Raw genomic sequence first — 13,594 nt, 5'->3', positions numbered from 1 at the left:
ATAATCAGGGATATGTACACACCTAACTTCAGTATTGGCTCCTATAATCCAAGCACTTTTAGTAATAAAAATCACTCATACACATCAGAGTCTATTCACACTAACTAGTTTGACATTGTAGAATTTTTTTTTATGATCTTAATAGGATGTTTATAGAGGCAAATACCATTGGAAACCATCATTAAACCTCTACAACCTCATAAAACTTTTTCATTGTTCAGAATAGCACAGCCCGCTGCACTATTCCTAACATTCAAGAGACCCGATGTTCCATTATTTCTACAACCGAAGTCAATGATAAAGATTGATCAGAAAGTATAGCTTTCACTACCATCTGTCAAGCTCTCCATTTCAATTTACTAAAAATTGGTCCATCAAAAATGGAAGTTGAACGTCAGTGTGAACAGAGCCTTACAGAGTAACTAAACTTGTTTTTTATTTAATTATACTCCAAACATTACAAATTTATGAATTTTTGTAACACTTCTTTATCTTATTTGCTTATTTCTCTCCCAAACACTGTGCTGCAGTTCGTGGCTATTTAGATGCTGCTTTTAACTGCTGTTCAGAAAAATCTGTACACTATATTCAGACAATCTCTGTATGTGAATTCACCTGCCGGAATATGGGATTAGAGTGGTTGGAGAGCAGTGAGGCTCAGAAAAAAAGTCCCGTAAACAGGTTGTTTCAATATAGTGAAAGGATCTTTGCTGAGCAGCAGATGAAAGCAGCTTTTAAAGTAATATGAACTGGCCATTGAAATAAATTTACAATAGAGTATTATGGAGAGAAGGAAACAAACAAAAATAATGAAGTACATTACAAAAATTCATAACTTCGACATGCCGGGAGAATAATGAAACAATAATAAAAAAAAAAATACCTTTTAAGCTGGCCATACACACCTGGCAACAGATTGCTTTTTCAGTTAACCGGTTTCTCTCTAAATGCACTTCCCCTGTACACTCTGCTGAGCTTCCATCTGTCCTACACTGAGAGAGGGGAGTAAGACACTACCAGACTCTTCAGACAGAAGCTTATCTTCATTATAAACAAGAAAGGATCAGGCATATTGAAATCTAACTGCCTTATCCCTTTCTCCTCAGACAAGTACTGTGAAGGGAAAGTCAGGATGCCCTCATACAAATACTCATACAACCATTCGAAATCCAATGATTTCAGGTGGTTGTATGAGTATTTGTATGAGAACATCCTGACTCTCACTTGACGGTAGTTGTCTGAGGAGAAAGAGATTGGGCAGTTGGATTTCGACATGCCTGATCCATTGTGTATGACCAGCTTTAGTCCAAGAGTTGTTCTCATTTCTCAAGTTTTTTTCTATGTATCTATGAAATGCAGGATGGCCATCCTAACAACCTCAACAGATTTTGTGACCCAAGTTCCCTAGAATTCCACATGGTGAATCGGCCAAGAAAACTGGGCAACAGATTATGTAGAAGCTACATGTCCCCATACACATTAGACTAAAGTCATCCGAACCCACTGATATCAATGAGTTCTGCCGATAGTCTGCGTATGGGACACTTGCCTACTCATGGTTGGAAGAGATGTCCAATTTTGTATTGCCGATCTCACTGTTCTTCCGGAGATAAGGCGCCGGCCGACGTGTTGTTTGCCAGCCTTCTCAAAGAGAACAAAGGAGCTCTCATCCGAGTAAGCGCTCCTGTGTATGGGCGAGACGGCGGAAATACTTGTCAGTTGAACAATTGGCCGAAGTTTGGCTAACAGCTATCTAATGTCTAAGGCCAACCTAAGAGATTGGTGACAAGGTCTTTATCAAATGGCTTTCCAAGAAAAGGAAAAGGATGAAAGAAAATTGTAACAGTTTGACCATAGAAGACAACTGAGGAACTTATATTTTATGATGTTTTTTTTATATCTATGGAAAAATGCTTAAGGAGGAGATCTAATAATAATAATACGTACCTCCAGGTCAACAATCTTTATATACTGTAACCGTGCAACATTTTTGACATTGAACAGACATCTGGACCAGTTTGACTTTTACCACTATATTAACTTAAAGAAGGAGTACTAGATACTGGCGTGATTGCATTATATAAAAAAATTAGGTTAGGTTAATACTCATGTCTGTAGACTACAATTATACATATACATGCATATATAATATACACATATATAAAGTATATATACATAGTATACAAACTTGTGGCTTCTGGCTATACATTTCAAGGACTAAAATCACATGTCAGATTAATATAGTAAGACGTTTTATATTTGAGAAGGTAAAGTGTTGGATATATCTTGGCGTCTATAAACAATATTGATACAAGGTAGAATAATAAAGTTGCTTGATATGTCGCCATCAGTGGTCATGTTAGATAGAGAGTTGGTTACTATTTGGATCAAACCAAATCTTCTTGGTTAATTCCAAATATGTTTTCATTCTAAGACATTGGGTTGGAATAAAACATACTGTTTTTGATTGAGGATTTTTTTTTTCTTGATTTTTTACTCTTCATTGGATCCACTTCTAACTTTGGCTCAAAAACTGCCTCAATAACTGCATATGTGGCTCCAGTGTTAAAATAACCACAAAAAAATCCAAAGCAACACTCACCTCGCGGATCCCCTGCCACTCCCATTTTTGTGCTGCCTAGTCTCCTATTGGTCTTTACTTCCCGCTGCTGCAATAACATCTCATCACATGACAGCTGCATCCCAGCCAATCACCGGCTGACATAGATCACCTCTGTGACTAGCGATTGCCTGTAGAGGTCACATGTCTCTGTGATGGGACGTCATCACTGCAGAGGGACGTTGAGGACCTGGAAAAGTGTGAACAAGTGCAGCAAGCAATCAGTGTCACAAGTATGACTTATTTTTATTTTTTTTTCAACTCATTCTGAAAAGTTTGGAAAAAAAAATCACATCCAGAATGCATTGAATAAGAAGATTTTCCAACTTTTTTCTCATTACGGAATGGCAAAAATATAGTTTTAGACTAAATATGAAATTTAGACTCTGCTTAGACTTTTTTTCTTTCCCGTCAGATTTTTATTCTTCTTTTTAGTAGTTAAAATGAGAAATCATCTAAAGTCAATATGACAAAAACCAGAATATTGGATCATGGTGTATCAAAACTTGAGATGTGCAGATCAGATCAGTCAAATTCACCTGTTTGTGCTTTGTTTCCCAGGGAATTCGATGTATGAAGAATTGATGTAAATACTTTTATGTCCAAAAATGACAAAAGTATTCTCTGAGTGAAACCTTTATTGGCTAACCAGAAAAAATATTATTTCCGAGCTTTCAGAACACAGGGGCACCTTCTTCAGGCAGTAATTCAGGTGAATGCTAATTTTTGAAAATTTTGAGTAGAATTCAATTCCACTCGAAATGTATTCGCTGATCTATAATCAAAATAGAATTTTAAGCAGATCGTAAGAGATCTTGATGAATTTTAGTGCTACACCCTGACTACTTAGGATACTGTATACTGTATACCTGCCATGAGTAAAAGCGATTGATAGCTCAGACAGATGAGAACTAACTCACATAGGGAGTCAATGAGAAGAAGTCGCACTGATCTAGGGTTTCTTCAAAATTGGAACTACAGTATTGCTACAATTTCAGATTGTGATAACACATATGTGCTAAGGGAGCTTTCACATTGCGTTCTTTCCTATGTTCAGTGGTCTCGTCGTGGCTTGTGTCCGAACACCCTGCCAAACGGTATTCTGACGTATGCGCCAACGAGGCCATTGACCATAATGGTGCCAACAGACTCAATGTATGCTCTGTCGTGTATCATTTTCAGGCCTTTACGTTTATTGGAGGCAGACACCCAGACACAGTCTACTATATTTGAGAGTCGGCCTCCAGTAGGCGTATGCGCATGAAAATGATGTACATCACAACACTGGTTGACCCTTTCAGCACCATTATAGTCAATGGCCCTATTGGCACATACGCCAGAATCCAGTTTTGGGGGGGGTTCAGATATAAGCCTCGATGGGACCACTGAATGTGGGCAAGAGCGCAATATGAAAGGGGCCTGAGGCAGGGATCCCCAACCTGTGGCTCAGGAGCCACATGTGGCTTGTGGGACCATGATGTGTGGTTCCCAGATGTCTACCAGCTTGGTGCATTAGCACCAGGTTTAGCAAACAGCTACAAAGTGCTGGTTTCAAGATGGTGACTTTTGCGAGTAGCCCTGAAAGAAGAATCCGCGTATACTGACTTTGGGGTTGGAGAGATACATTAAGTAAATGCTAAGCTGGACATAGTATGATACTGCCAGATAGAGGGGGTGCTTGGAGCTGGATGCAATAGTGTGGTGGAAGTGTTTGATGCAAGAATACCAAATGAGGCTAAGGTGGGAACCCCTTGATTGCCACTCCAGTATATGGTTTAACTTTCACTGCATTGCTTAGTGTGCAAGGAGGAGAGGCTGACCTGGAAGATGGAAGGATAGGAATTTTTCTTCCCCCTATGAAATAAGTGGAGCTTCAATCCTTCAACTCCTCTACTCCCGATGTGGATCTACCAAGCTCATTGGCTGGCGCTCCTTTTTTTGTTTATTTGTTTTTTGCTATTTTACTGTTAATGGGAGCTCTAGGTATCACTATGGTGGGGGAGGCAGGAGCTGACTGTCACTCTCTGGGGAGGCTCTGGATGTGGCTTGCAACGCTCCCTCAGAGCTGAATGTGGCTCGCGAGGTGAGAAAGGTTGGGGATCGCTGTCTTAGGGCATACGACCTAAATAATTAAAGCAGCAATATTAATCCGCCACATAGAAATGTAACAACTGAAAACACATTTTTTAAAGACTCTTAGAGAATAAAGACATTGATGTTTCGCATCGTTTGCACGTGCCTTGTCTAGTACTGCTTCTTTAATTAGGAGAGATAACTTACTGCTTACTAACAATTACCTTTCTTTAGCTCACAGTTATTATTCAAGAAATGTAAAAAAAAATGGATGATCATAAAGAAAAGTAAAAAGTAACATATAAAACACACATTCATGAAGCCTGGATTGTTATGATGCATCATAAAAGCCATACAAATTTTGTGGCAGTCGACATAATGAGATGCTGAATATATGATGTGCCGCTCATGAGACCCAGAGAATACTTGGTGCTGACGGTGGTGGGAGCTGAAGAAGACATGATCTAAGGAGTGCATCCAGTGAAATGTTAGAACCAACCAAGATTTCAGTGTAGTCATTAGCTTTCTTCAACGGTTTCATCCAGCATGAAGAAGTTGAACTTTGTAAATTTCCCAAAATCGGAAATTCTCCATAGAGCGAAACTGTTCCTAATTTCTTTATAGTAGAGAAGTTGATCCTTTTACGTAATCATCTAGCAAGTGATCAACTAGCTCATGTCTTCTATATTGTCGTCAGGTCAGCTTGGCCGTAGTGATCTCATAAAAAACATATTCTCGCCATTCATTGAAAGCAGCCATTTGTATCTGGGCGTCCAATAGCACAGTCATTACTATTATCCATCTCCATGCGACTCACACTTTATTTTCATAGTAAAATTCCAAAAAATCAGGCCATGTATGCATCTTGCGGATATAGTCTCACTACCACCAGTGCAAACAATAATAATAAAAATAAAATCAGTGTTGCAGTGAGTTAGTTCTTTGTACCATTTGCATTTATAATAGCTCTCTATATACCTAAAGTCAGTTACGTCATTGCTTTAACCAATAAGGTCACAATTGGGTTAATTTTGGCACTAGGAGTAAACCAGATTACCACCAGTAGCAGGTTTACAGCCTGCAGTTCCTATGCAGGAAATAAAACAGCTTGTACAGAGGAGGGTTTGTGAAGCGCAAAGGAAAAATAACCAGTGACAATGCACAAAACAACTAATCAAACTTTACCGCCATTCCTGAGGCATACTGAGACGAGAGGTGGCCTCGTAGCAAAAGTTAAAGTGAGGCCCTTCTCATAGTGCATACTTACCAACATAGTTGGCAAAATAGGGATGTTTAAAGTTCTGTCTCCAGGACTGATCAAAACTGAATGGACAACCACTTTTAGGTGGAGTTTATTCAAGGCTTGCCTCTTTTAGGGCCAAATATGCCGATATTATTTATGGTGGGGATAATTGAGAGAGTTTCTCCTTGTGGATAGAGCTAGGTCAGCGTAGGGAGACTTATAAGCCAAGCAATGCTCCTCTGGGAATTAAACTAAGCAAAATAGCCTCTTTAGATCATTTCTGAAAATTTGGGACGGTTCCGGTAAATTCAGAACTACTGGCAACTATACCAGTGCTGGGTCACACAAGCAAACCCCTATACTTACACAGGATGGCCCAACACTTACAGAGGAGCCACCATCCTTTCCAATATAGTACAGTTTTGGAGAGGGAGTCTCTTGTGCAGAGTCATCCACCCATGGTGGAAGGGGCTGAGTCCTAAATATCTCAGACCAATCCTCTACAGATGACCATTCAGCAACTTATTATGCTGTGAATACAGTAGACTTTAAAGAAGTCAAAAGTTTTCAGTTTCTCCTCTTATTTTCTTCCAGCTACTCCCGAGTATTCAGTTTTGTTCAGTTTTTCAAATTCCAACATACGGTACTGGAGATATGGGCCTTTTTATTTAGTGCAAATTTTTATGGTCTTCACAAGTGGGTGTGGTTTACAGGATCCTCAGGGGAGTGTCCATATGATTCTCTGCATAATTATCCTGCAAAACACGCCTCCTCGGAAAGACCGTAAAAATTAGCAATGAATAAGAAGGTTCATGACTTTGGAACCATATGGCAGAATTAAAAAAAAATAAAAACCAGAATACTCAGGGAAGCAGCTTAAATAAAATGAGAGCATAAACTGGTCACTTGTGACTTGTTGACAAGTCCTCTTTAAGAGAAAGCAAATGTCTGAATTTTTATGGGAAAGCCATAACAAATTTTCCAAAAATTGACCCTAGAGTATGCAAATGTAAAGGTAAACTTCATTAGCGAACACCAATTGATATGCGTTGATATGTCACTGCCTCACATCAGGAACATCAAATCTACCTACTCTAGTAATATGATAAAATACACATTAATTTCTCAATTTCACAGTCATTTAACCCTTCATAGAATAGAAACTCTAAGCTCAAGACAGAGCCAAGACTGGCTTTTGCTTTCTCATCTCACCTGCACTATAAAATGTCTGTCTATAAATAGTTCCGGTACGTACGCAACTTACAAAACGTCTTCTCCCACTGCATCTATTCGGGAAAAAAATGCGTCATTCGCCTCTTCTGACAGTTGTTGAAACTTCTCTGTTATATTTCTATCTAAAGTACTTTTGCCAGCCCTTCCCCTAGCAGGCGGAAAATGTCTGAAGGCGTCATTTCTCCAATTTTTTTATAAGACGAAGACTGCAAGCTGTAAAAGAATGATCATAAAAGTATTACCGTAACCCTATGATTATGAAATGCATGGCTTGGCATAATGGAGTGTAAAGAATTGGATAATTTTTTTGGCACTCTGAGATTAAGGCGGATATCCAAATAAAACATTCCAAAAAATCTCCCAGTTTTAGCACTGATTTTGCAATCTCGGAAAATGGTGTCACACACACGGACAACAGCAACATAGTTGGACGAGCCAAACAAAAAATATCTCTATCACAAGGGATACTAGACTTGCTTTGTAATAGGAAGTCAATATGACTGGTGCTTTCGTGGCCTAAATATCCATGTATGATATATAAGATCTCTACACTTTGAAATGGATCTTAGCTCCCGGGAAAGCTAAGAATATGAAAAATGTAAAAAAAGCGATAAAAAAAGAACTGTAAACCGAGGCTGTAAACACTGCAGTCCCATTCACTTGAGCCCACAAGACGCTGATGTTCAGACTGAAGACCAAAGCTGGAACTGGACATCAAATAAAATGGAGTCAGTTTGGCACATTTTTTTTTTTTTTCAATATGAAGAAATCATCTTGCACAGTAGACAAGAGAAGAGCTGATTATCCAAAATATCTGATGAAGAGTTCCCACGAGGGCTTGATTATGAATAGCATGTATAGGACAGTCAAAAATGTTCTTTTGCTTCATAAATTGCAATCTGCGGTGCTCGTCTATGCATGGATCTTGATAATCCAGAGAGAATCTACCTTTGTGGAAAAAGAGTATATTTGCTCAGACCTAAGCAGAAATAAGAATCATAGAAAGTCTGTAGAAAAGTAGCGTGAGGCTTCACTGACTCTGGTATGACAGCCAGATCTCTTGGTGGCCAAAACTTCTTCAGTTTTCAAGAGCACCTGGAGAAAAACACAAAGGTCATGGATCTCATACTGATAGAATTAACAAATTTATTTTACGATTATTGTCAAAAACCATTGGCTCAACTCAACAGTTGAGTCTTAAGGTTTGGATTCATGTCTCTACTCAACCCCTACAATTTGGAGAAATGAGCCAATGATGATACTAACCTGCGGGTGGAACTACATCTGAATCACATAATGGAACATGTGGTTCTACAGCAGGCGAGACAGTGAATCGGGTGAACCTTAGTGAGTCCATTAGGTTTCCTTCCACTCGCTTTCCTTGAAGTACAGGAGGTACTGATCCAGTAGGGCTTATGGGTGACTTGAGAGCTGCGCCTTCAGCTGCCATGGGAAGGAATGTGGAGTTTTGGGTCATCAAGGGAAAGTCATCGTCCCATTCAAAACTTCCACCTATTGGACACAGAAGCCACATTATGAAATAGGAATCATATATTAGAGCAATATCGGATGTCCTGCCCCTTCCACATTTGTAGGCATCTCTTTGTTTTACTTGGTGGTCAACAGATCAGATCATTCAACGGAAGACTTGTCAACATCCCTGATTTTGTTGGGACAAGCCAATAAAGTAGGAGATTTTTTGTAAACCTGCCCAAAAGATGGGGTTACAGGTTGTTCTTGTGTGGTCCTAGGGTGAGGCTTAAATGTCCTAATTTGGTGTATTGAAATGCTGGATAGTATGTAGTAGCATTTCTGTAGATTAAGCTAAATAAGCTTTGAGCGTTACTGGTGTTTTCAGACAGCTCAAGTGTTTCGTTTGCTTTTTTTAACCAGTAGCTATGTGAGAAGGTAAAGGTGTTAATGAGATGATATCTGAGGGTGTATTGCATACAAATGACATAGGAGAAGTTGAATGTTAGCAATATAGCCTCTTTGAGAGAATGGAGAGTCTTAGTTATAGCTAAGCCAGAATCTCCTGGGACATTCTCTTTAAATATAATGGTGTTGTAATTACGTGGCTGTCAATGGCTTGTAGGACATTGACATTGCTTACTGAAACCATCGGCTGACGAGAAGGCATCCAGACTTGACTCCAGTGAAGGATTCTGGGAAACTTGATCATTTTCTGGTGCATTCGGATTACCTAGTTCATTGGTGGGTGTCTCCTATAACAAACACATGCAAAACAAAATCATAACAAGGAACAGAGTAACTTGAGCTCTATATAAGCTAATCTATGAACAGCCAGTAATCTAAGAATTGTAGACTACGATTCATCAAGACTGGAGTGAACAACACCGGTCTTGATAAGGGGGCATATCAGAACCAGATCCTCCTCTTAATGAATTTGGAGCATCTGACAAGTGGCATGTGTCTCCTTGCGCATTGCCACAAATCTTACTCTGGTCAAAGACTGGAGTAATTTTTTTAGCATACAGTACAGCATATATCAAAATGAATTTGATGTGCTGTGGTACCACACCCACCATCACGCTCCCTTCACGCCCTAGCTATGCCCATTTTAGTGGACCTGGGTCGAAACTGCCATGAAAGAGCTCCTTTAACTTTTTTTTATATATATTTAGGATGCAGCTTACAAAACTCTACATTGTGCAAAAATTTTACGGCTTTTCAAGGCGATTTATGCCAAAATACTAGTGTAATTGCTTTGATGAATCAGGGCCTGTACGTCTATATAAATAGAAGCAGCATTAAAAAGAGCAAGTAAGAGTCTGATACGTGAAATTCTTTGACCCTTTTCTATTTTTGCGCTTTAGTTCCTAGCTGGAGCTTATGAATTTCTATTGAATAAGTTCTCCGCGCGCTCCAGCAGGAGTTGTTGCATTTCTGCCTTCCTGAGCTACGTACTTCTCAGAGGTTCTTCTAAAGGAGGGGGACTAAGGATCCAGATCCTCACCAGTCTGCATGCAAGTAAAGGGCCTAAAAATATTTAAAAAAATAGGTCAAAAGTTTTGTAACTCTTTAAAAAGGACCTGTCAGCAAAAAAACAACTTTGATTTAAAAATAAATAATGTAATTATGTTTGTGTTTACTTGTTTTAGATAGTTACTGACTGCTTTGAAAGTGAGTATCTATCTAAAAACCATTGATTTATATACATAATTTTCAATGGAAGAATACCGCCATCTTGTGAATAGCATGAGTTCTCAATGATCACTCTGCACCACGCATGCTTGTAATGCTCATGCTTGGTCAGGAGAAACGGGAAGCGCACTGCTGCCGGGGACAGCGTTATTTCATCAGAAGTGTGTTCCCTGCCTCTGGGCACTACTTCAATGTCCATCACTGTCACCCTGGTCTCTGCTCTGATCGCCATGTTCTCACACCAACCAAAGCAGTGAAATTTTGCGATAATTTGCAGGATCTCAATGCTTAGTGCAGAGAGACTGCAGAGGGAGTGATACTGTATGTGCTGCTGCAGGGAGAAGAGGAGAGTCACCAGTAGTACCCAGGAATCACCACAAACCAGGAGTAACCCGGAGCCACCAGGAGTAACCAGGAGCAAGGAGAGGAGAGTCACCAGGAGTAAGTACTTTATCAGCTTTCCCTACCTTTGTGCAGCAAGTCAAGTGTCCATGACTGATAGGCTATGTTCACACGCAGCATTTTTTGTTGCAGCATTTTCTGCAGCCGAAACTTGCTCACTTTGAAGAAAAAACGCTGCGTTCAAAACGCCAGTCATTCACAGCATTTTTTTATGCGTTTTTTTCCAGTGTTTTTGGGTGCGGATTGCATGCATGCTTTGTCTATAGTATATATTTAATAAAGTTAGTTTTATTCACCAAAATCACTTAAAAATGATGCAAAAATGCCATTGCAGATTTTAAAATAGTTTTTTTCAAGTTCTCTTGACCTTCTATAGATGAAAAAAATGCTGCAAAAATGCTGAAAGAATTGACATGGCTACAAAAGGAAATACATTGGCACCACTGAATAATTAGGGGAATGTGCCATATACCCAAAAAAGCCAAGTATGTGAAGCAACAGGGGAAGGAGTGTACTGAACAGGCACTAAAATCCTACAATATCGCCAGAAACCAATATAATGAAAAATATAAATATTTTATTAAACACAAAATGAACAAATGGGATTAAAACATTGAAAAACAAGAGATACATTATCTGCACAGGGTAACGCATGTACGGATACTTCTATGAAGCTGCCATGCTCGGTCAGGACACCATCCCCGTGCATTGCGATCCCACATTGGACCGATTTGAAACAGCCCTTAGAATATCAAATCCTAAAAAGATAATAGAAACACCAGATCTCAAGAGACATGTGACCATTGATGCTACCCATGGACTGGATTTACCCCGGAGGTGCACGACTAAGCAGCTACCTTGCTGTTCACTGGAGCCTCTAGTGGTGAGGTCAGGCTTGTGCAGCACTTAGCCGCCAGCTGCCATTCCAGGACGCGTCCGGCAGTAGAAGCTGACCCAAGGGTTCAGGTTAGCTGAGACTGATAAGGGCTCCATTCAGACTTAGTAACTTCAATTCAGCATCACTGACACAGAGACTCAGATAGGAAAAACAGATATTGGCCACACTGGGACAAGACGGCCACAGGGGCAGGTTCAGACTGTGTAGACAGGACGGCCACTGGGACAGGTTCAGAAAGTACAGACAGGATGGCCATTGGGACAGGTTCAGACTGTACAGACAGGATGGCCACTTGGACAGGTTCAGACACACTGGCCTTCGGTAACAGTTCTGGTACTGCCGATGCAGCCACGGGGTACTGATACCGCAAATGCGGTTACAGATTCAGGTTTCAGGTCTGGGCACTCAGCCCCCAAGGTAGCAGACAGGTACCACCGATGCGGTTTCAGTAATATGGACACCATCGAAGTGGTCACAGGAACACAGACAACTATACTGGACTAACGGGACACAGGATACGGGAATATTTTAACAGACTAGAGATGGGGGACCTAGCAAAATACAGTTGCACACCAAACCACCTAACATAACTATAGGGATTGCTCAGGCACCTCCATATTTGGGAGGATGCCTTTTATACAAGATGCCTCCCAGCTATTGGCTAGGAGACACCTTGCAGGTAACAGACTTTAAATAAATGCCTCTCAGCTATTAGCTGAGGCATTTACAAAATGCACCCTGCCCCTTTAAGAGCAGGGGAGCGCGCTGCCAGCACATAGTGCAGTGTGCACAGCAGAGGGAAGGAAGCACGCTGAGGACCCGGGGCGGTGAGTAAGCTGGCGTCCTTGCATGGAGGGGGAAGGGGACACCATGCAGAGGCGCTGGTAGCAGCGCTACACTTATCCTGCCTTCTGCCCTGGTCAATGAGAGAACATGCTGCTCAGAGCAGTGTCCAGTGTGACAGTGATGGGCACTGAAGCAGTGCGCAGAGGCAGGAACTCCCATCTTATTAAATTACACTGATCCTGGTAGGAACTTCACGCCACAACCCTGAACTTGAACTACGGGAGACATAGTGCTGCTTAGAATGCTGAGAGCAGGCAGCAACTTTCACCAGTCGTATTTGCACACACCATGTTGGTGCTCTTCGCATGCTATTCAAATGCACTTAACTAGCGATTTTTTAATTAACCCTTTCACGCCAAAGCCTGTTTGCACCTTTCTGACCAGGCCAATTTTTTCAATTCTGACCAGTGTCACTTTATAAGGTAATACCCCTAGAAAGCTTCAACAGATCCCTCTGATTCTGAGAATATTTTTTTCATGACATATTGTACTTCATGGTAGTGGTAAAATATATTTGATATGACTTACGCTTATATGGCAAAAAATTGGAAATTTGGCCAAAAATTTTGAAAATTTTGTAATTTTCAAACTTTTAATTTTTATGCCCTTAAATCAAAGAGTTATGTCACACAAAATAGTTAATAAATAACATTTCCCACATGTCTACTTCACATCAGCACAATTTTGGAAACATAATTTTTTTGTTAGGAAGTTATAAGGGTTAAAAGTTGACCAGCGATTTCTTATTTTTACAACAAAATTTACAAAACCATTTTTTTAGGGACCACATCACATTTGAAGTGACTTTGATGACACACTGGTCTGAAAAGTCATATGACAGAAAATACCAAAAATAGACACCATTCTAAAAACTTCACCCCTCAAGGAGCTCAAAACCACATTCAGGAAGTTTATCAACCCTTCAGGTGCTTCACAGGAATTAATGAAATGTGGAAGGAAAAAATAAATATTTAACTTTTTTTCACCAAATTTTAACTTTAGACCCGTATTTTTTTACTCACAACGATAACAGGAGAAAATGGACCCTAAAATTTGTTGTGCAATTTCTCCTGAGCACATTGATACCCAATATGTGAGGGAAAACCACTGTTTG

General features: G+C 40.1%; 1 protein-coding gene across 4 annotated transcripts in view; it reads right to left on the bottom strand.

Annotated features, from left to right (window-relative positions):
• Positions 1–5,980: 5,980 nt before the first annotated feature.
• LMTK3 (lemur tyrosine kinase 3) overlaps positions 5,981–13,594 on the bottom strand; it is a 114,853-nt gene continuing 107,239 nt past the window's right edge. For all 4 annotated transcript variants that reach the window (XM_073656316.1, XM_073656313.1, XM_073656315.1 and 1 more), the window contains exons 14-16: positions 9,283–9,394; positions 8,436–8,681; positions 5,981–8,264 (exon numbers count right to left, since the gene is read on the bottom strand). In XM_073656316.1, the coding sequence (XP_073512417.1) occupies positions 8,248–8,264; positions 8,436–8,681; positions 9,283–9,394 (375 nt within the window). In that variant the 3' untranslated portion in view covers positions 5,981–8,247. The remainder of the gene's footprint in view (positions 8,265–8,435; positions 8,682–9,282; positions 9,395–13,594) is intronic.

Source organism: Phyllobates terribilis, unplaced genomic scaffold (genome assembly GCF_046119375.1).
Source record: "Phyllobates terribilis strain yellow unplaced genomic scaffold, ASM4611937v1 Scaffold_12__6_contigs__length_324123572, whole genome shotgun sequence".
NCBI classification, from domain to species: Eukaryota; Metazoa; Chordata; class Amphibia; order Anura; family Dendrobatidae; genus Phyllobates; species Phyllobates terribilis.
The sequence above is the reverse complement of the archived record's forward strand: the minus strand, read 5'-3'. Positions and strand labels throughout refer to the sequence as shown.